Source organism: Cnephaeus nilssonii (genome assembly GCF_951640355.1).
Source record: "Cnephaeus nilssonii genome assembly, chromosome: 6".
NCBI classification, from domain to species: domain Eukaryota; kingdom Metazoa; phylum Chordata; class Mammalia; order Chiroptera; family Vespertilionidae; genus Cnephaeus; species Cnephaeus nilssonii.
The window spans coordinates 74,031,988-74,055,899 of NC_137077.1; the positions used below are offsets into that span (position 1 = coordinate 74,031,988).

At 36.6% G+C, this 23,912-nt stretch overlaps 1 protein-coding gene across 2 annotated transcripts in view; it reads left to right on the forward strand.

Annotated features, from left to right (window-relative positions):
• The window catches only part of PTPRQ (protein tyrosine phosphatase receptor type Q), a gene marked incomplete at both ends in the record, with an annotated part of 254,195 nt that overhangs the window by 164,412 nt on the left and 65,871 nt on the right, over positions 1–23,912 (forward strand). For both annotated transcript variants that reach the window (XM_079775461.1, XM_079775460.1), the window contains 2 exons: positions 4,483–4,806; positions 21,185–21,306. In XM_079775461.1, the coding sequence (XP_079631587.1) occupies positions 4,483–4,806; positions 21,185–21,306 (446 nt within the window). The remainder of the gene's footprint in view (positions 1–4,482; positions 4,807–21,184; positions 21,307–23,912) is intronic.

Below are 23,912 nucleotides of genomic sequence, written 5' to 3' on the forward strand. Positions count from 1 at the left end.
GTGTGTGTACATATAGTTGCTCAATATTTTTTATAGAAATTAATGTGGAATCAAAACCTTTTTAGATCTTTGGTATAAATAGAGTGAAGCAGAGATGAAAATAGGATTAGGCCTATTTGAGGTGGGTTTTCAGGGTAGATCTAGGATTTATAGGAAAATAGATATCAGTTCAAAATAATGAAGGGTGAACAAATTAATAGAGCTACCTGGAAATAAATTTTAAAATAAAGCCCTTCAAGATTTTGAGTTTCCCTTGTCTCTCTATATTTAAGCAAAGGCTAGATAAGTAGAGATGGCCATTTTGTGGAGGGAAGTTGAATTGGTTTTCCATTGTATGTCACAAATCATCACAAAATTGAAAACTTAAAACGACATGGATTTATTCACACACAGTTCTGTAGGTCCGGTATCTGGGCATGCTGTGCCTGGATTTCCTACTCAGGGTCTCACAGCTGGAGCCAAGGTGTAGTCAGCTGTACTCTCAGGTGGAGCTCAGGCCCTCTTTTAAGCTCATGTGGCTGTGGCAGAATTCAGTTCCTTAGAGCTGCCGGACTGAGATCACCATTTCCGGGCTGGCTCTTAGCCAAAGGCTGCCTCAGTGACTAGAGAAGTCCTCAACTCTTTAGTAAGCGGTCCCCTCCTTCTACACAGCCAGCAGTGGAGAAATATTTGTGCACTGAATATATCTTTTGCTTAATATATCTTACTTTTCTCTTTCTTAACTAGCCAAAGAAAACTCTGTGCTTTTATAGGACTCATGTTATAAAATCAGGCCCACTGGATAATCTCTCCCTATTTTGAAGTAAACTTATTTGAATTCTTAATTAAAACAGCAAGATTTCATCACATCAGTACCTATATAAGTGTTTGGTAGAAACACTGGAATAAGCTATGTTATACTGGCCAATAATCTTAGGGAACATCTGCCTACATAAAGGTCAGACATAAAAAGACAAGTTGACCAAGATCATCTCTAAACTTCTTTCAAATTCTGATTTTCTGATCTTCTCATTCATTTGCCTGTTCTATGGATTCAATGACCAAAATAGATCTAAAACTTGACTTTCTCCCTGTTGCTACTATAGTGTTTCTTCTTTCCTGAACAAATCAAATGGTCTATGAATTTGTTCATTTTCCTCTTGTGCAATTGCCAAACTGGACTTGATAAAATGGACTTCTGAACATCTTATTCTGACAACTTGCTGGTTTTCCATTGCCTGACAAGTTATCTGCAAGTCCCACAGAAAAAGTATGTCCCCAGGCCATTGTGCAGTCTTTCTATTTCTAATTGCCAATATGAATTATGAACTATGGTCTCACTTGGCTTAGATCACATTACTCCCTAGAATCTCTACCTTTATAATCAATGAAATCCCATCTCACATGCTACCTTTTCTCTTAAAACTTATCCAGAATCCCCAAGCCAGCCATGTTTCTCTGCTTTGTGTTAAAATATCTTGAAAATGTGTCTTTTCTTCAAATAGTTGAGTTCAAACTTAGTGGCTGAGGAATTTGACTGAATTATGGGAATTCTACTTTTTAGCCAATTCAAAATTTCTTCTATAAAGGTAATTTTTTCTTAAAAATAGCTTTTCTCTAATTGTTTTCCCACATAACTAAAGATAGAAGAGGGAGGGTGTTATAAGTAATGCATCAGTGTTCTGTTTGCAATGCTCCTTTAAACATTGTTTGCTTAAATGCAGTGATATTTGATGATAAATATTAATATTTGAAAACAGAGTAATTAAATCAGGTCAATTTAATCCAATGGCTGTAAGTAATCTCCTACTTGTTTTCCATTGCTTTCGACTTTCTCGTCTTTTCCAGATTTAGGCAAATATACAAGCAATCTGTCTGAAGATAATTCAGTAAAAATTTAAGAGGAAATCTAAAATTTCAACTCAAGTTTAGACCTCTCTTCAGAACACCAGACTCATGCAACTATATACTATTTCACATCTTCTTCTGGATATCTAATAGGCCTTTCAAAGTAAACATACTCAAAATCAATTCTCAATCTTTCTTCCCAAAGCTTACTCCTTCCACAATTATCCCCTTCTTGGTTAATAGCGACTTCATATTTCTTTTGCTCAGCCCAAAACCTTAGCATTTCCCTCTACTCCTGTCTTTCTCTTACACACCACATGTCACACATCAGCAAATCCTGTTAGTGCTCCTTTAAATTATATTTAGAATCTCAATACTTCCTGTCATTTTTGCCACTGCATTACTGGTCTAGGCCATCATGATCTCCTATGTTGACTTGACAATAGCCTCCTAATTATTCTCCCTCTTTTCACTCTTGTATCCCTTAGTCTATTCACAACACAGCAACTCAGGATTCCATGAAAATATATGTTAGAGCCTGTCACTTTTCTATTCAGATTAAAGTAATAATGACTTACAACATTGTACATAATCTGGCTTTCAATGTTTCTTTTCTTAGACTTTGACTCCTAGTAGACACACTATACTCTGTTATTCTTTAAATATACCAAGCATGGTTCCAACTTAGGTTCCTTAATAATGTATTTTCTTCTGCTGGGATGATCTTTCCCCAAATTTTCACATTTACTTTCCCAACCTTTATCAGGAACATCATGTTTTCTAATCAGTGAGGCCTTCTCTAACAACTCAATTAAAATTTCAACATCCCTGTAATTCTTCTTTTTTGCTTCCTTATTTTCCTCCACAACACAAATCATTATCCAAAGTACTATATCTAATACTTATTTATACTTTTATTGTATACTAGAGGCCCGGTGCATGAAATTTGAGCATGGGTAGGATCCCTAGGCCTGGCCAGCGATCAGGGCTGATTGGGCTTTCCTTCCCTAGCTGCTGGCTTCCGGCTGCTGGCTGGGACCTTCTTTCGTTCTGCACCACCCCCTGGTGGTCAGCGCACATCATAGCGAGCAATCAAACTCCCAGTCTCCTGGTCCAACTCCCAAGGGGACACTTTGCATATTCGCCTTTTATATATATACTAAAGGCCCAATGCGCAATTGAATGCGCGTGAGGAGGTGCCCCGCCTCCTGCCGTGTGAGGAAGCACCCTGAGGGCCACCGCGGGAGTCAGGCCGAACCACCGCTGCAGGGCGGCCAGGACCCGCGCCTGATTTCTGCCCCAGGCTCCCCCTACCCCCCTGCCTGTGTCCACTCTGGGGCTGCCCAAGCTGGCGCTCTGGCTCAGCCTGCCCCAGGCCTCCCCCCGGCCCCCCTGCCTGTGTCTGCACTGGGCCACCGGAGCTGCTGCGTCGGCTCAGGCAGGCCCCCATCTCTGTCTGCGTCTCCGCTCCGGGCCTCACATGCGCGCACGACCTCCTCCTGTCTGGTCGCGACCCGTTACAGAGTCCTGGTCTAATTTGCATATTTCCTCTTTATATAGATAGATAGATAAACCTCCTTAATGTAAATTACACAAGGGTAGGGACTTTAGTTTATTTTCTTCATTGTATTCCCTGAATCTACAATATCACTTGGAACAAATTGGGTGCTCATTTGTATTTATTAAATGTTGAATTCATATGATATGTTTAGGAATGAGTGAGTTTTGTATTTATTTATTAATTGTCTTATTTTTAAGTCCGTATATAGTTTTTATGAATTATGCCATTTCCATACAAGTCATTGTTATCATTCATTCTATGTCAGCCTTCTGAGCAAAAGTCCTTGCATGTAGGCATGGTTGAAGGAAGTACCCATACCACTTAGCATATTGTTCTTTCATATTTCTAACCATAATATGCTTATATTTCTTATCCAATAAATGGTTATTTTTTTTTAAAAAAAAGACATAAACCTTATGTATCTTTAATCCCTAAACAGGCTCCAAGCCTGGCACATGGTATGCATATAGCAAACCAATAGTAAATATGAAATCTAATAAGTGAGTTCAAGTAGGAGCATGTATTATAGGTGATACACAGATGTCTTAGTCTGAGTATTAATATCAGTGTGCTGGATGATATTCTAGAAAGAGTTTTAATTCTAAATTGTGCAAGATAAAATAACTAATTATTAATCCATTTAGTAATCTTGTTTATTTTAAATTATTTTATAATCAACATTTACTATATATAAGATGCCCTTGTGTCTGTCTAGCCATTTAAATATAGAATGTCTTTCTTAGGAACTGAACATTAAAAACTCAGACCATACCTAGGGAAGGACATATGACTATATGAGCATGCAAGTTTTTTTGTACCAGTGCTTGTATATATGAAGCATAAGTTTATATTGTAAATGAATTAGGGAGCAAAACTAGAAATAAAAATAATCACAATTATTTTGTCTTCTACCTCTTTGAACCTGTGGGCTCTGAAGCATCAACTTAATATTAATCTAAGGGCAATTGTAATAAGACACTTTATTATGCCACTAGTTACATTATAAGTAGTATTTTTAAATACCATCTTTTACTTCTATTTACAAAATGTTTGATAATTCCAATGACTTTGTATTTTTTCTCTTTAATTTTTAGTTCCCAGTGTTCCCACAAATATTGCTTTTTCTGATGTTCAGTCAACTAGTGCAACATTGACATGGATGAGACCTGACACTATCTTTGGTTACTTCCAAAATTACAAGATTACCACTCAACTTCGGGCTCAAAATTGCAGAGAATGGGATTCTGAAGAATGTATCGAATATCAAAAAATTCAATACCTCTACGAAGCTGACCTAACGGAAGAGACAGTATATGGCTTAAAGAAATTTAGATGGTACAGATTCCAAGTGGCTGCCAGCACCAATGCTGGCTATGGCAATGCTTCAAGTTGGATATCTGCAAAAACCCTGCCCGGCCGTAAGTTTTGTCCTGTATAGGTACATATATTTTTGCATTCAAGAAAAAGTTCTTTAATTGATTGTCCATAGGACGTACTCAAAGTGTAGGTAAAGATTGCTCTTACAACCTAAATTTTATATTTTAAAACTAACTGCCTTACAACATCATTAATGTTAAGTAAATGATGGTTTTCATACAAAGTGTGTGTATATATATATGTGTGTGTGTGTGTGTGTGTGTGTGTGTGTGTGTGTGTGTGTGTACAGAATAATCTACAGATGTGAATACCCACATCCCACGTGGTTCAGGGTTTGGGCTCTGGAAGAGGGTCCGCATGCAAATGAAAGAGATGAGAGAAGAAATAATTTGGAAATATCGGGGGGCCAGGGGACAGCCCAGCTCAAGAGAAAGGACTCCACTTGGGCCCAGGCCTTGCCATCCTTTTATTCAATTTGGGATAGCCGTTAGGCAGGCAATTTCCAGTAACAGGCAGACTATTTTATCAGTAAGGATTTACATGACTGTCTGGTAGGTTAGTTGCTTCAGCTACCATTGTCTGGACTAAATAGTGGTTGTACAGCCCTGACCTTTGCCAGAGCTCAAAGGTCACCAGCATTCCTGGATCCTGGTCCACACCTCTCTGCTAGTGAAGACAATAGACAGTTTCCCACATACAGAAAGGAGTAATTTCTTTTGTCAGTGCCTGTTTTCAAACTGATGACCATTCTTTTCCAGGCACTGCTGACAATGCGAAGCAATGGAATCACAAACATCAATAATAATTTTCATTTGGTATTTTTGTGCCCTCAATTTGTCAACTGTTCCTGGTTTTGTACAGTAAACTTTATCTTTTATGTATCCCCATAAAAAAAAATCTAGTGGCACTTTAGGACAAATTTTCTTTGAACAAAGCTTAGTCAGGCTTCACCCATTATTTCAAATCAGTTAAACCTGAAAAGGAGTGAAAATTAAGTGAGTTATCAACTGTTAAGGTGTGGATTCATTTTTGGTAACAACCTATATATATATACAGGAACAAGAGTATATATTATATACATATATATGTATCTATGCATATGCTATATATCATATATCACACACACTGATTTCTGTTGTAGTTTATATCTATGTATTGATTTCTACTTAATTAAATAGTGTAAAAATAACCGAACATAAAAATTACTGAGTTAGTACACAAACTAACTCAAATAATAACACATTTCTTTTAACTTAGTTGAATAGGGTTTTCTCAGACTTTCAGAGCTGTGTCATAGAGTCTTATATTACAACAAAGCATTACTGCTTTCTCTTGTGGTCTGTCATTAGACTATAGTAATTGATATCAAGAACCCTTTGTCCATGCCTACATTTTCCCTTCATATCTGGAGGATATGAAACCAGGTTTTACAACCTTTTCAGTGTCTTCCTCCCCCTCCCTCTCCCCCTCCCCCTCCCCTTCCCTCTCCCCCTCCCCCTCCCCCTCCTTCTCCCTTTCTCTCTCCCTCTCCCTCTCCTTCCTTCCCTCCCTCCTAGACAGATCTGTCTTGTAAAAGCTTTTTATTGTATGCTTTTCACCTGAACAAAGTTCTGACACAAAAAAAGGCCCAGGGTCTGACTCTCAACTTGAGACGGGGAAAAGGGAAAAATACAGAGAAGAAACACAAAATAATCTCTCAAAATTGTTCTGCCATCTACACATATTTCAGGACTTCTGCATTCAAGTAAACACTCTTTAAACGTTTTTCCAGAGAAATCACTAAGGGTGGATAAAGATTGTTCTTGCAACTTTAGTTTAATATTTAAAAAAAACTAAATTGTTACCCTTCTTGTTTAGATATTAACCATAATTAAGTAAATGTTTCTATTACTTATCAAGAACACTATCCACACTAATAAAAGAATAAGATGCAAATTAACCATACCATCACGATGCCCACCAGCCAATCAGGAGTTAGTATGCAAATTAACCCAACAATGATGGTGGGTTAATTTGCATATGCAAGTGCTGAGTAGCTGGGGGTAGGGTGGGTCACTTGCGTCGTCGCCATGGTGACGACACAGGCATTCCACACCTCCCCAGACGCTCTGGGCCTCTGGGAAGGCAGAAAGGCAGCTCCAGGCCAGAGCAAAAAGGTTGTTCCGGTTGGAGTGCCAGCAGCCAGGGGAAGGAAGGCCCATTCTTGCACGAATCTTCGTGCATTGGGCCTCTAGTCTACATATAATTATGGTGGCTACCATACAAAACAAATAAATTGTAAATCAAGTTCTGCTCTGAGAGATGACTACACTGTCTTTGAAATGCCTTTCCTGCTCCAAGGCCTCCAGAGCAAATTTTAGGTTGCCAATCACTCATCCCAACACCATCTCACACAAACCCTCCATAATATGGGGGCCTTATGTTACCATCCTTCTATATTAACCAAAACTTTTACTAGGTGATTGCTTTTAAATCCAAATCATATTTTTCTTTTAAAAAAAGAGTACCTATTAGTAGAGTAAACACACACAGATTTTCAGTGATAAATGGATGCTGTTATAGTCCTTTATTGACAATGAAATAAGCTTTGATCTAGAGGCTTTATTTTCTAGGGCACTAAGTGCATCTTTTGTTTCTATTCCCCAAAGTACCTGGCATAATGTTTGTATAGTAAGTGTCCAATAAATGTTTGTTAATGCAATTCAACATTTGAGATAGAATCTAGACAAGTCAGCCTTCAACACGATTGTCCAAGCTCTCCTCTTTGTAGCACTTTGACTTTTGGTTTCTGTGAAATCTACCCTTCTGGTTTATTTCCTACCTCTCTGGTAGCTCTTTCTAAGCCTCCTTTGCTCTCCTCTTTTTCTTTGATTCTAAGTTTTGGAGTGCCAAGAGATCTATGCTTGGCGCCTTGCTTTTTTGCCTTTATGCCATTGTGATTAAGAGAAAGTGAAAAGATTTATATACAGGGTGGGGAAAAGTAGGTTTACAGTTGTTCCTATGGAAAATAATACAATAATTAATAAACAATAATACAAGAAAAAACTGTTTGCATACTCATGACTGTAAACCTACTTTTGCCCCACCCTGTATTTCAGAATTTGTAACAATAGATATAATTTTTCTTAATGTTTTCAAACTTACTAGCTTTTCATCTGAATATTCACATGTAGGTGGGAATAGTACATTATTTTAATTGTATAAGTCAGGAAAATGAGTTGGTTATTCTTCTTTTAGTTTCAAGAATTGAGGGGACATTTTTCTAATGATAATATTTGAATTTCATAATAGTGCCATAAAAAAAAGGTGTATTTGTTATATTAAGCCAAGTAGAGATCACCTAAGATTACATTTGATATAAAAGACAAAAAGACACTACATACATTATTGCAAGATAATATTTTTATGGTAAAGTAACATATAGTATAAGAATAAAAAAATTAGAACAGTCAAACAACAAAAATCTTGAAAGCAGTGATGTTTTTAAAATTAAATGTAAGAAATGCTTAGATGTTGATTGCAGACTAAACAAGGAAAGTATAGCCATTTGCAAACATTAGAAATAATCTGGATAAAGATTATTAGTAAGTTTTGTATTACTTATCTTTGGTTTTTAAAAAATTGTTGTTTCATAATATACCAGAGGCCCAGTGCACAAAATTCTTGCACTCGGGGGGCAGGGGGGCAGGTTCCTCAGCCCGCCTGCACCCTCTCACAGTCTGGGAGCCCACAGGGTATGTCCAACTGACAGCTTAGGCGATTTCAGGCCTAAGTCGTCAGTTGGACATCCTTAGCGCTGCCATGGAGGCAGGAGAGGCTCCCACCACCACTGCTACGCTTGCCAGCCGGTGAGCCCAGCTTCTGGCTGAGTGGTGCTCCCCCCGTGGTAGTGCACTGACCACCAGGGGGCAGCTCCTGCATTGAGTGTCTGCCCCCTGGTGGTCAGTGCACCTCATAGTGACCAGTCGTTTGCTATTTGGTCAATTTGCATATTAGCCTTTTATTATATAGGATGAGAAGATAAAATTATGAAAGTGAAAAACTTATCTGAATAATAGAAAATACAAAAAAAACAATATAAGTTGCTATAAAATTACTATTTCTGATATGTGCATTTTATTCTAATAGCATCAAATTGTGTCCAAGCTCTTAGCAAAATAGAACCTCTTATCAAAACCTAGAACTTCTGGATAAGGAGAGAGCAATTGATGGATAGTTTGAACTCAAATTATTCACTTTGAATAACTCAAATAAAGGACAACCTGGTTTGGATAATAAATATTATTTAAAAATGTTCTGAAATAGCTTGTAAAATTAGAAAATATGTTGTATATACTCTCTCTGAGCTACTAAAGAAGAAAATTCAAATTAAAGATCCAGGGAGCAGAGTTGGATGGCAAGCTGAGGATTAAATTGGGTTACTTGCTGAATCTGAATCTATCACTGTACACTAGAGTGAATAAAGAAAACTGTATTCAGCCAACACAAGCTAACATTTCTTTCTCCCACAAACTCTGATCTAGATCATTGAAGCCAAATTGCTATTCTCCTTAAGTCATCTGTGTAATAACCATAACTCTCTACTTCATGCTGAGTGCTTATAGATACAAACAAGCACAGAAATTACAAATGGCAGAAATATTTAACTTGCAACATTACAATCTTGCAGATCATTTTACTAATCAATTATTTTTTTATTACCCCTCTACTCAAAAGCAGTTTGAGTTGAGTAGAGGGAGGAATATAGACTGGAAAACTGCTAAGTATCCCTGTGGTGCACAATAGGTACTTAAAATGTTGAGGAAATGTATAACTTTAAAGGAGTATGGGTGTGAAATTAGAATGGAATGAATTGAGACTCTTCATAATGTGCATCTCCTATGGACCACCAGGACTGGAAGACAGCAAGAAAGGAAAATTCCTGGGGTAGCACTTAGGTTGTGAAAACCACAGGATACCGTACTCATGAGGAATTTTAACTACCCAAACATCTGTTAGGTTAAAAAAATTCAACAAAACATGCCTCATCAAAGAAGTTTCCAAGGAATGCAACTTTATGATCTAAAAAGAAGAAAAACCAAATAGAGGGCAAAGTATGGCATAGCATTTTTTAAAATAAGCAATTGTTAATGAGTTATTCAATTAATGTGGTGAATGCTATCATAATAGAAGTAGATATTAACCTTTCTGTAAAGAAGCAATTATATGATGGTTAGCCATAAATAAATAAGAAGCCATGGTCTAAGACATAGAGAAACCTATTTGATTTACCAATCGTTCATTTTTATAATAGACTTTATCCTGCTATTACTAGAGGAAATGAATATAATTTATTCTACACATGAGGAAATTAGTTAGGTGCTGTGGAAAGTCTTCTCAGTTAATTTTCTGAGACTCCCAAATGTATAATTCAGACAACATGTCCTGGCTGGTAACCCAGTTAGTTAGAGCATCTTCGTGATGTGCCAAGGTTGAGGGTTGGATCTCCCCCAGTCAGGATACCTACAAGTATCAACCAATGAATGCATGGAATGACATATGACAAATTGATGTTTCTCTCTCTCTCTCTCTCTCTCTCTCTCTCTCTCTCTCTCTCTCTCAAGTCAACTTTTTAAAAAAGACAATATCTCTCTCTTCTAGACTTGTACATTAAAGTTACTAGTATGATTACTTAGGTTTACACAGACATCTCAGACCCCATATTACCATTGCCTCTCCCCCACTATAAACATTTTCCTGTCTCAGTGCATTGTACCAATATTCATCTAACTGTTGAAATGAGCAATCTAGGAATAATTTTTAATTCTTTCTAGCAATCCTCACCCCCAAGTCCATATCTGAGTTCTATTGAATTTACTTACTAAATACTTCTCAAATTTATTTTTTTTCTGTTAATTTTCTGTTATTTTTTTCTCTAAATCCAGACCTTTAAAATGCATATCCTAGATTATTACAAAAGAATCTAAATGGTCTTTCTGTTCCCATTTAATCTATCCCCATCTGAACTCAGCTTTTGAATACACCTATATGACATGCTATTCCTCTTCTTAAAAGCTTTGATAGTTTTATACTTTCTTGTTGTATAAAAATCATACTTTTTAGTATGCTGCACAATGGCCTCCTTTATGACTTTGCTTATATTCCCTATATATGGCTTGTTTTTTCTTCTTTGTGCTTCAGAATCTTTGATTTTTTTTTTCTTACTGTCCTTCTTTTGGAGAGCAGCCTTTTCTATAAATTCCTCTCTCCATTCCATCTCCCAAAACTTGCTTCTGAAATACTGATCATGTAGTGTCATAATTGCTTATTTCTCTCTCTCTTCTGTGGAACTCTGAGCTCCTTAAAGGCAGAAGTAATCAGGTGATCATGTCTTATATATGTTTCTAACATCTAGACCTACTCAATGTTAAAGACTAAATTAATATGGCATTTAGATTTGAAGAAGGCATTTGACTTTAATGTGAAAGTATTTAAATGTCAGAATTCCCCATTTGCAAAATTGTTCATACTAAATTTTCATCGTTTTTACCTTATTTTACATATACTTGCATGATTATTGCAAAAATTAAAAATGTCTATATTTGACATGTTCAGCTTCCTTTATTTCACAAAATCAGTATATGATATATATTTAAATATTTTTCTTTTCCCTTTTAATTAACATGAGAAGTATGAATTACTGCATATGGAAACTAAATAAGCATGTAGTAAATAGAGAAATATTTTAAGCAATATATGAAAATAATAAATGCCTCCTTTAAATAGGTTGCAGTATTCATTGTATTATTTAAATGATTAACTGAGATAATAAACTCTTAATGAATTTGTATAGGAAGCTGCATCATAATAGGTTGATAGTCTATGAAGAAAACAAAGAAGAACAATGTCTAAATTTGGGCTGCTAAGTATGATTACAAAGAGAAGCTATTAGGATAAAATAATAATTTATAGGACATAATACTAAGCACACAAAATTAAACTTTTAATAAATCATTCAACTATACATTTAATTCAAAAGATCTATTGCCAGGTAATTAAGTGAGTTTTTCAGAATTTAAATAAAAAACATTTGAAAGGCCATTACATAAGCTCATAGAATGTGTTTTTCAGTAAAATCACTAAAAATTAAAGGAAATTATATGGATTATCGCTATATTATATTTTAAAATCAGTATTATAGAAAACCTGGTTAACCTAACAAAAAAGAAAAAAACACACACAACAACTCTCCCTTTATAGCTAGCTGCATTTTATCATTTTTAAAAAAGGAATTCTCTCACTTTCTCATCTCAAACTTCAAATCTCATGTTGAATTGATTTTATTTTTAGTCTTCTGACAATCTTCTTTCTCTTGGTTTAGAGAGAAGTGTGCAATAGGCTTAAATCTTTGTGCTTTTGGTCATTGACCTCAGTTCAGGTCTGCCTCAGTACCAGGCCTTGGGTCTACAAAAATTCAGCTTCATTTTCTCCTACATTTACTAAGGAAGTGGGGAGAATTCTGAGTTGACTATGCAAAACTTCCAATTCTGTAAATTCTATAGGATTACTATGCCTGGTGGTTTAGGGTACTCTCTGATTGGACCCAATAACTGAATTGAGAGACCTTGGCTGGATGGTTAAAAACAATAACAATAGCTATGCTTATTAATAGATGCTGGTACTATTTATTCTAAGAACTTTACACACTTTGATTCATTCATGAACCTCATTAATTTCTAGGGAAGAGCCTGAGATCTTAGAATGTAACTAGAACTTGGGCAAAGCCTCATGGTGGTATGAAACTAATAAGAGGTGGAGGGGTGCTAAGTAAGATAACAAAGAGGAAATATTCAAGTGAAGTAATAATGCAAAGGAAATAATAGTAAGCATGTAAAATTAAACTATTTAATAAAGCATTTGACTCTATATTGAATGTCAATAAAGCGTTTGTAAGGTTGTTAGCAAGTTTTCTAGAATATCAATAAAATATTTTGAAATCCAATTTGTATAAGCAAATGGAATATCTTTTTCAGCAAAAGCACTAAAAACTAATCAGTAAAGGAAATTTTAAGGATTATCACTATGTGATATTATTAGCTTTGGCAACTGGGACTAAGAAAGACCTGGAGAGCCCTAACCCGTTTGGCTCAGTGGATAGAGCATCGGCCTGCGGATTGAAAGGTCCCAGGTTCGATTCCGGTCAAGGGCATGCACCTTGGTTGCAGGCACATCCCCAACAGGAGGTGGGCAGGAGGCAGCTGATCGATGTTTCTAACTCTCTATCCCTCGCTCTTCCTCTCTGTAAAAAATCAATAAAATGTATTTTTTTAAAAAGAAAGACCTGGAGATATTATGTAAGTTCTAGTAAGTAACACAAACATCTCCATTCCTAAACAAATTGGATGGGATTTTTCCTAACACACATAACCCTAATCTACACTTTTCGTTTCTTTTCTCTTTTTTATTTTACCCTTAATTCATTGCACCTGCATACAATGAATGGGCGGACAAAATAGCAACATTTACCCTGGCCCTAACACTCCATATGTGATAGTCTTATCTGAATTATTTCAGGTTGTTCCTTCACAGAGCTTCCAGGTGGAGCTAATAATGTTTTCCTATGTTCTTATGAAGCATGTTGATCTGTTATCGCTCTAGGAACTTTGTGAATGGGAGGGAGTGATGGGAGGAAGAAAACTCTTTTAGTTTATCCAGAATTAAAATAAATGAAAGGTGGGAAGAGACTAATCTGTGGCGTGTCTGTTGGCTGGATACATGTTCCCATGTTTATCACCAGCTGCCAAGCCCTCCACCACTACTTCCCTAGCCTTCAGAGAGCAGTCATTTAATCCCCTTTTCCAGCCTTTTTATAAGAGTTGTAATCACCGGTCAACTGATCTGAAGAGCAACGCCACTACTTTTTCAAATGGTATGTTGATATTGTAGAGCAATGGTTCTTATACCAAAGGCATTAGAATCATCAGGGGGGCTTGTTAAAACACTGTGCTGGAGCCTCTCCAGGGCTTCTGATTCAGTAAGTCTGGGGTCCAGCCTCAGAATTTGCTTTTCTAATAACTTCCGAGGTGTTGCTGCTGGACTGGAGGTCACATTTTGATAACCACTGTTGTAGAATGTTGTTTTGTAAACTTGATGCAATTCCAAAAATGATGTTATCGGATTCTAAAAATAGTGGTACTAACATTAGAAAATGTTCAGTCTTACCTGGCATAGCTAGTATTGGAAGTGGCAGAGTTCTGTTTTTTTTTTATTTGGTGGTGGTGTTTTTTTTCACCTTAAGCCAGTCTGAAATGAGTTGGAAAACTACTAATTAAGCATCAAAGAAGAAAGTCATACAATGAAGTCTAATGTTGGGATGTTCACAAATCATCCTCGGGACTTATCAAATAGACTAATGGACAGATTTTTAGGCTTGTAATATTTGCTCTTTGTGATACCATCTTGCTGTTGGGAAATGTAACTATAAAACTAAATTAAAGTCTTGTAAAGCAGTAGGAGACCTTTGATACAACAACAGTAGTCTCCTATACAGGGCAGTGAAATCACTGGGCTCTAGGGAAACATCTAACACCAGGGAAGGTCAGTCGACTAAAACAGTGTTTAATCAGTGGGATATGTCCCGAGATGCTCTGGGCCTGCATAAATATGGTCAATCTAATCGCTGAACTTCTTCAGGGCCCTTGATACCCTGAATTATATAAGACACAAGAAATACATCCAAACTACCCAGCCGCATCTTTAGTCCTGAGAGACTTCTAAAACTCAGAACAGATTCTTCCAGGTGAATCAAAGCCAACTCACAGTTTTAGAGGTCACTAACATTTGTATAGTTGAGTCCATGTAGTGGTGACCAGAGCTGGGAATCTGGTGGCCCAGTGTACCAAATTCTGGAACTAAAATTACCCTGAAGGGTGGGCCCTTTAAATAAGCTTTAAACTGAACTTGAATAAATGTGCAGACAATTTAAATCATTAGTGCACAGAGCTCAAGATTTTCTGTCCTTCAAGTGGCTGTAAAATCGTTTATTTATTTGTATTTATTCTTGTAGGAAAGTCATTCTAGCATGGTGCACTAAAAACCATGGAATATTTTCTACAACATTTTTCATCATTAAATTAAATTTACAGGGATCTGCAGAAGGTAAAGTTACTAATAAGTCTTTGAATGTGCTTATTCTGAAAGTGTAGTATTAGACACACCAAAATTTGATGGTCCTTAATCAAAGTGGCACAGACTTGGGGGCATTCAAACTTTTATATGGACTAGGCAAAATGATGGTCTATCCAGACTCACCTTTCAGCTAACACTCTTAGCACGAGGACACAGATGGATGGGAAAGATGACCCTGACCCACATAAGACCCACATTCCTGTGCAAGGATAGAAGCATGATAATCAGGAAATGATGGTTGTTAGTTACAGAAAATGCATTATTGTGAAAACCAGGGTGAAAGTGCTTATGAGAGGAAGTGATTGGATTATGGGGAATGAGAGAATAAGGATAGATCATTCTTACTGAGTAAATTGCTGTGATTTATAAGAGAAAGGGTATAGGGATATCTTGGCCCATTACTGACTAGATTCATTTCACAAACAATCCTAAATCAGAATGTGACAGTTTATGGGGAGACAAACAAAGTCTCCCAAGGATGCTAATACGTTACTAAGCTTTTAAGCTGGCATATTTCAACTCTCATACCTTTACTGCCATCAGCTTCTTTTACTTTGATTATTGATATTCATAACTGTAATTTTGTACTCCCATTATTTGAACCTAATACTAATTTACTGTACACTGAGATAAAAGATATAACACTGGAATTATTTTATTATGTATTTTGGAATTTTGATAAATTCCAAGAAAAAATTACCTAAAAGAAATGAAATTTTATATACTTATAAGTACACTGTAATATTTAAATAATTTAAAAATAATTAGATACTACTTTATAATAGACTTGAGCATATGGTGTCCTAAATATTTCTCTCAAATTACCTATGGATTAATCAAATTATCATTTTCATTGCAATATACAGATGAAATATATATTACATGAAAAGAACATATTCATATATCAGTTCAGTTATGTATGTGTTTGCCTTTGCTTTTTAGTTCGGATTTAAGAGTTCTTATTCCATCATATTCTAATCCTTCAAGTATACAAGTGGTATAATATGTTTGAAGAGAAAGTTTTCACAAAGGATTCAACAAAGAAAACACTTTTGTAACAAAATAGGCAATTTCATTGAATTTACTGAAAATGCATATGTTTAGAGTGATTGTTTCTTAAAAAGAAAGGAAGAGAGAAACTGGGAAAAAGTTCAAGAACTGGCATTAAAGCACATCTCAGCAAGGAGCTAAATACTTTACCTTTTCATAATGATTGATTACTGTATAGACCTTAAAATATTTAGTACTATTAACGGTTACTGTGTGCCATGAATTATTTTGAATGTTATTTTTCTCTCTGCTTTGCATGGGTAGCAGACACTCCCTGATGAGGGCTTTGATTGCTAGTATTTAAGGAATGATTACAGGCTTGCCATTTTACTATGAAAGATTAGAAGTTGAATAAGGCATCATACTGCTTTCTGAGCTGGTCTATAGACATATTTGCAAAACTAGTCAAGGTTTTCCTTGGGAAATGATTTTGGATCTCTCCTTAGTTGAAACCCAAAGGACCCAGATTATGGAGCAGAGAAGGTATGGACATATTTCCCTGGAAATATTTACAACCACAAGCTACCATCAACATAGTCACAGAAAAAAATCTTGTCAACTTTCTTAGCCACAGAAAATTCTCAGTAAACTGTTTGTGATGTCTGGGCAACAAATTGTACAGCCTTGTTTGCCTGTTAGAATGAGTTAGGTTTAAAAGTGTAGTCCTGACAGCCATTGAGTTGGTATACTCTATCAAGGTACATGAATCAGATAGATTCTAGACATAGTCTGCCCTCTTTTGATCTAATTTATTTTGACCCATCTTTCTGATATGAGTTAGATACAAAAATCTACAGAGGCCCCTTCTGGTTCTTTTAAAGACCTAAGCAGTGGCATCAAAGGCCCTACATGACTTGGCCCCCATTTTGTTTCCAGCTCTTGTTTGACTTACATAACTCCAGACTCACCAGAGACCTTGTTATTCATAGAACACACCAATTATACTCCTGTCTCAGGGTCTTTGCAGGATCCACTTTCCTCCCTGTGACACTATTTCTCCCTTACCTCCTTCAAGTCTTTGTTTAAATGTCATCTGCATGGAGAGGCATACCCTGACCACCATATTTAATGTGGTAACTTCCATCAGCATCCCCATTCCCAGTATCCTGCTTCATTGTTTGCCATAATACATATCACTTCTTAACATGGTACATTTTTACTTGTATATTGATTCAAATTTTTATACTATACTTAGATGTTATTTGTCTCCTTCCACTAACATAGAGGTTTCATGCTTCCCATCTCTTTGCTTCTCATCTCTATCCCAGCACCTCAAAAGTGCCTAGCATATAGTATATGTTCACTAAACAGTTGTGGAGTGAAGAAGAGCCATTAAATACTAGAAGCTCTATATGATAGGTCCACACCTACCTTGATCACTTCCATGGGCTTTGTGTTTTTTAGTGCTGGGAATATAGATGGTGCTCAATAAATACCTGTTGGTTGGATGAATACATAAGTTTCATCTAAAAGCCAACAGAACATTTGGGTATAAATAAAGAGAAGGAAGCCAAAAATATTTTCCTGTCTAATACCACTTGAAATGTGTGGTCTGTCAGAAAATTGCTTCTCCCTCCATGGTTCTTACAGAGCTAGAAGGCAGTTTGCTAAGACATTGATAATCAAGGGGCCTAATAAACTGATACTTTGCTTGTAGCTCATTCTCTTTTAGAGAGTCAAAGGCAGATGACAGACCTTTGAAATCCACCAAAGATTTTATATTTTTCAAAGCAGGTTTCTCCATGAGGAGACTAATGTAATAATTCTCAGTAATGTTATACTTGATCCTGAAGCCCATCCACTCATTTAACATTTTTAATAAAGAGATTCAGAGCTGCTGTTTGTTAAGGAGAAGGTGGGCATACTGCTAAGGAATATCCAGTTTGAAAAGGAAAAGGGTTGCCATGCATGCAAACGAAGTGCATTATTCTGTGAGGACACCCAAAAGCAATTAATTATGCTGGTGATGGGAGAGCTCTCATTATGCTCATTTGCTATGCACGGTAACCTGAACAAATTATGCTAAAATTTGAGTCAGTTTTCAATAAAGCTAGAAGTAATAAGACTGAACATGTCAGAATATGCAGATTCCATGGTCTCTTCTATTGTAGTCACCAGACCCAATTCTGTCATCATTATTAGCACCTTCAGCTCATCAAATCTCTGAATCCTGGGAAATCCCCTCCTCATCCCCTCCCCTGGGTGCTTCACTGGGCCATTTGGACTGGGTCTCTGAGTCAGTGTTCTGAGTATTGCACAACGGTCAGAAGAGATACAAGAGGCCCCAACAGGGACTGGGAGAGCGAGCTGAGTGGGGAGGTGTACAGGATACTAGTATGTTTGGCACCCCAAAGGCATTTTCCCACAGAAACTTTGTTATACATATTTGCTAGATTCCTCTATAGCAGCAGTGTTCAACCTTTTTTATTATTATTATTTCATGGCACACATAAACTAATTGCTAAAATTCTGTGGCACACCAAAAAATAGATTTTTTTCGCCGATATAATAAAAAATTTAATTTTGATTCATTCACACCGGACAGCTATTGTCTTGTTGGCTGTTGCCATTTCTTTTTTTATACAATCTAAAGTAAAATAGGTCAGTGCTCCTAACTAAGTAGTTAGGTACTGTATGTTTTAAAAATTCTTGCAGCACACTAATTGAAAATCACTGCTCTATAATAACATTATTAAACTATTTTGATGCTGTCATTAAAAATATTTTTATGGGTTGAGTTTGTTACTAAATTCCTCATATATTATCTCTCTCAAAAATATGTTCTAAGTACCAATAATTCATTCATGGTTTGAAGATTATCACTACTATTAACACCTTAAATATCTATCTGGTAGAATCACTTGAACTAAATATACTTCTCATATTTATACTGCCCCAATTTGTAAGGGATTATCTGAAATTAAAAAAACAACAACACACACTTAAAAACTGTTTCCATCCTATCTTCCTAGTTTTAGTCTCATCTTTCTAATTGCCAGGTAGACACCTTAATCCTCATGAGTTTCTTAGATTCAATGCGTACAAATCCAAATTTATAATCTCTTTCTGTAGTCTTATCCTTACCAAAAAACCAGTATCTATTCCTTAATGCACTGTTGTGAACTCTATCAGCATTCTCCTAATATTAATACATGAATTACCTTTTACTACGTCCTCTATCTCAGTTTGTGTGAACATCTAATAAGCTTATAAGTTCTTTTTAAATTTTCTAAATAACTCTAGAATTCATATTTACCTATCAATTCTTACTGTCACTCTTCTAGTTTAGGGTCTCATCATATCTCACCTGGTTTTTGGGAAGTAGCCTACCTGGACTCAATGCTTCTGAGCAATTACCTTTTTCAGAGCTACCCGAGTTTTCTCAAAACCCTACAGTAGCTTCTCATTATTTAAAGAATGGACTTCAAACTCCTTAAGCATAATAAGCAAGTGCTCCTTAACTTAGTTCCCAAACTACTATTTAAAGTTTGTTCCCAACTATATTTCTCAACGAACACTGATCTCTCTGTGACATCTCTATTCCTTGAATTTAGAGATTCTGAATCTTTTCTGTACCATGGATTCTTTTGGTCATCTGATGAAGTGCTCAGACCCCTTCCTAGAGGAATATTTTTTAATGTATAAAATAATAAACATAAGATTACCAAAGAAAGCAATTGTACGGTAATACAATTCTGTCTGTGGACCCTGTTGTTTATGTCATTGGGTTTTGCTTATCATCCTCTTCCCATAAAAGTGCCCCTAAATCTACTCTTCTGATTATCAAAATCCTTTTCATCTTTCCAAGCCTATTCAATTCCCATTTCCTCTGTGCAACTTTACCTTTACTTCCTGCTCCATCTGTATTCACCACTTTGCCCTTTGCCCTCTCATAGATTATTTGTATTTCTAATTAGTCCTTATCTTTACTTTGCCCTTTACTATAAAACACTGTATTAAATGACAATGATGGGCCAAACACTATACTGGCCAATTTTACATGTTTTGTTTTCATATTCCACTTTTAAAACATATAAAGTATGTATATGAGGAGGAAACTGAGATACAGAAATTTTGTTGTTTGACCAAGATCACACAACTTCCTCCTTTTATAAATTATTTGAGGAAAGTAATATTTGATCTTCTTCTATATAACTTCTCAGGATATACAGAATAATGTTGTCTAGTAATGTTTGCTTATGTGGATTTAAAAGTTAGAGATACTGTAAAATACTTAGTTCCCAATATTTAGTGTCTCTAGAATCTACTAGGGATCAAAGGAGGAGAGAGATGTGTACAACTGTATTCCTAGGTCAAAGTCTATGCCAATTAACTGGGAATAAATACTTCTTAACATTTTATAAACCCTTATAATATCTAGTGGTTTCACAAATTGAAAACCTACATCCCACATATGAAATCATATGGTTCTTAGCATTTTCTGACTGATGGAAGATGATTTGAAGTGGTGGGCACACAATGCAATAAACAGATCATGTATTATAGAAATGTACACTTGAAACCTATATGATCTTATTAACCAGTGTCACCCATAAATTAAGTAAAAAAGAGAAAGCTTATATAGGGTTTTCATTAGTCAGTTCCTTAAAATATTATCCTTGTTTTGCATTCTTGATGAAATAAAACAACAATAATAAAAATAGAATAATTAAAGAATTTGTTTGTAATCATAATAAATCCGGTAAATGTTTACATTTGTAATAATAAGATCAGTTGTATAACTTATTTACTATGCTATCCCCTCAGTGAAAACAATAAAATAAGCCCAATTTAAATTCATATTACAATACATTTTGAATCTAATTACCTTGTGCCAGTTTCACTTTCCTGTAATCATATATGTTTTACAAGTTTTCTTAGAACAACATTGTTAGGCTATATATTTTAGAATAAAAATAAGTATTTATTTTAGCAATAGTAAAGCTTTATTTTCCATATTATTTTTAATTTAAAAACCATGTATCTATGACCACTAATTTCTAATGTGAAAGTTCTTCATGTATAGTAATTTTGAAAGGAATTGCATGTTTTTATTTAACAACAACTTTAGCGTGCTGTGAACTATAAATTAATGCATAATTAATTCATTATGGCTATCCAGTTTTCATGACTTCTTTATTATTATACTGTAGCAAATACTAACTCAGATGTAGATAAGTAAATGGTTCCCTATTTTTACAGCTCCAGATGGTCCTCCTGAAAATGTGTATGTAGTAGCAACATCACCTTTTAGCATCAACATCAGCTGGAGTGAACCTGCTATCATTACTGGACCAACGTTCTATCTGATAGATGTTGAATCGGTAAGGCTTGTCTTACCTTCTGCAAAAGGCAATGGAGAGCATGGAAATTAACAAACAAGAAAATAAACTAAAACAAAAACTCATAGACACCGACAACAGTATGGTACTTAGCAGAATGAAGGGGGTAGGAGAGTGGTAAAGGGTAAAGGGGGTCAAATATATGGTGACAAAAGAAAATTTGACTTCGGGTGGTGAGCACACAATGCAATATACAGATAATGTGTCAAATTTGTACACTTGAAACATATCATCTTATTAACCATTGTTGCCCAATAAGTTTAATTTAAAAAGGGGAAAAAAGAACACAGGTTTTGGAACCAAATTATTTGCATTTTAATTTTAGCTCAATTATACCTTGGGTAACTTAACCTGTGTTTCATTATTCACATCTATAAAAAAAGATTAATAATAGGTTAATAATGGATAATATTTAGGTACAGAAATTTTGTGAAGACTAAACCGTTAATATGTATAAAGAACTTAAAACATTGCCTGGCACATAAGTACTCAATACATGCAAAGAATAATAACATGCTTATTATTACATTGATCCTCAGGATGTACATGATGTTTATAAACAAGTGGTTAAATTGATAATACATTTGTTTAAAATACAGTGAAAAGGGACTCATAATACCAAATGGGAAGGGAGAAGGGCATTAGGAGAAATATATCCTAAATAAATAACATCAGAGCTTAGTATTATCTTATCTCCTCATTTGCATTATCACACCTTATCTAACATTTTGATGTAAATATTACTATCTTCATTCTGCATAAAGGTGAACTGAGACAGACATGATAAATAATTTCTCATATAACTGAGACTTGGCTAAGACCAGAAGACAATGGTATGATAGGATAAATGGAAAGCCATTAAATAGCAAATAAAATTTGCCAAATTGAAATATGCACTCACAAAACCACTTTGGATCAAGGATAGCAAGAATTCAAACAGATTCTAGCACTTCACAGTTTCCCTGGGATTCTTGGATCCAAGTAGTCATTTAGTTCCTTCTTTCCTTCATTAATCCAACACAAATTCTTAAGTAAATCCAACATGCCAGCATTATTCTAGGGTCTGGATAGCTAGAAGTGAACAAGTCAGATGTGGTCACTGTCTTTATAGAGCTTATCTGCAGCTCATTTCATGAATATATAACTATCTACATTCAAGAATCATTAGTTCATAGACCCATGAAGAACACATATCATTGAATTTTGCACTCCTGATACAGCCTGAATTTTGCCAAATACTAGCCACAAGGACATATAAGTCTTCCCATATAAGACTCAAATTAAGCCAAAATTGACCATCTTAAAAAAATTATATATATCTACATTAATAAAAGAGAAACATGCAAATTGACCGTACTTCCACTACGCCCACAAGCCACACCCACAAGCCAATCAGGAGTGAGTATGCACATTAACCCAACCAAGATGGCTGCAGCCACGGAGCAAGCAGGAGGCTTGGGTTTCCCCGGCGATGGAGGAAGCCAAGCTTCCTGGCCAGCCCTGGCCTCCGCTCAAGGCTACAAAGTTTCAATTATAGAAGATAAATAAATCCCAGATACCAGGGCCTCTGCTTGGGTCGCCGGGGGTGTGTGGCCAGCCTTCAGAACACCACAGGCCCCTCGCCCAGGCCACCCCATACCCCAAGGGAACCCCAACCCTGATCTGGGACACTATTCAGGGCAAACCAGCCAGCCCTCACCTGTGCACCAGGCCTCTATCCTATCTAATAAAAGAGTGATATGCAAATTGACCATCACTCCAACACACAAGATGGCTGTCCCCATATGGTCAAAGATGGCTGCCCCCAGGCGGCCCCAGAGGGCCGCCACAAGATGGCCAGTAGGGGAGGGCAGTTGGGAGGCACCGGGCCTGCAAGGGGGGGCAGTTGTGGGCGATCAGGCTGGCAGGGGAGGGAAGTTGGGAGGGACAAGGCCTGCAAGGGAGGGCAGTTGGGGGGGATCAAGACTGCAAGGGAGTGCAGTTAGGAGTGACCAGGCCAGCAGAAGAGGGAAGTTGGGAGCGACGGGGCCTGCAGGGAAGGGAAGTTGGGGTGGACCCAGGCCTGCAGGGGAGAGCAGTTGGGGGGACCAGGCCTGCAGGGGAGGGCAGTTGGGGGGACCAGGCCTGCAGGAGAGGGCAGTTAGGGGCAATCAGGCTGGCAAGGGAGCAGTTAGGCATCAATCAGGATGGCAGGGGAGTCGTTAGGGGGTGATCAGGCTGGCAGGCAGGCGAGCAGTTGGGAGCCAGCAGTCCTGGATTGTGAGAGGGATGTTCAATTGCCTGTTTAGGCCCGATCCTACCGATCCATTTCTCGAGGGGTCCCAGATTGGAGAGGGTGCAAGCTGGGCTGAGGGACACACCCCTCATGCACAAATTTCGTGCACCGGGCTCCCTCTAGTGTGTGTGTGTGTGTGTGTGTGTGTGTGTGTGTGTGTATACCAATATCATCCTGGATGATTGTACTGGAAATTAATGCATTTTGTAGTCATTTTTTCATTGTTTTATTTACTTTTTCAAAATTAAAAATATATATATATTTATTGAGCAGCCTCTGTTTTCCAAAACAAAGATGGAAAATAAAGTTTTGT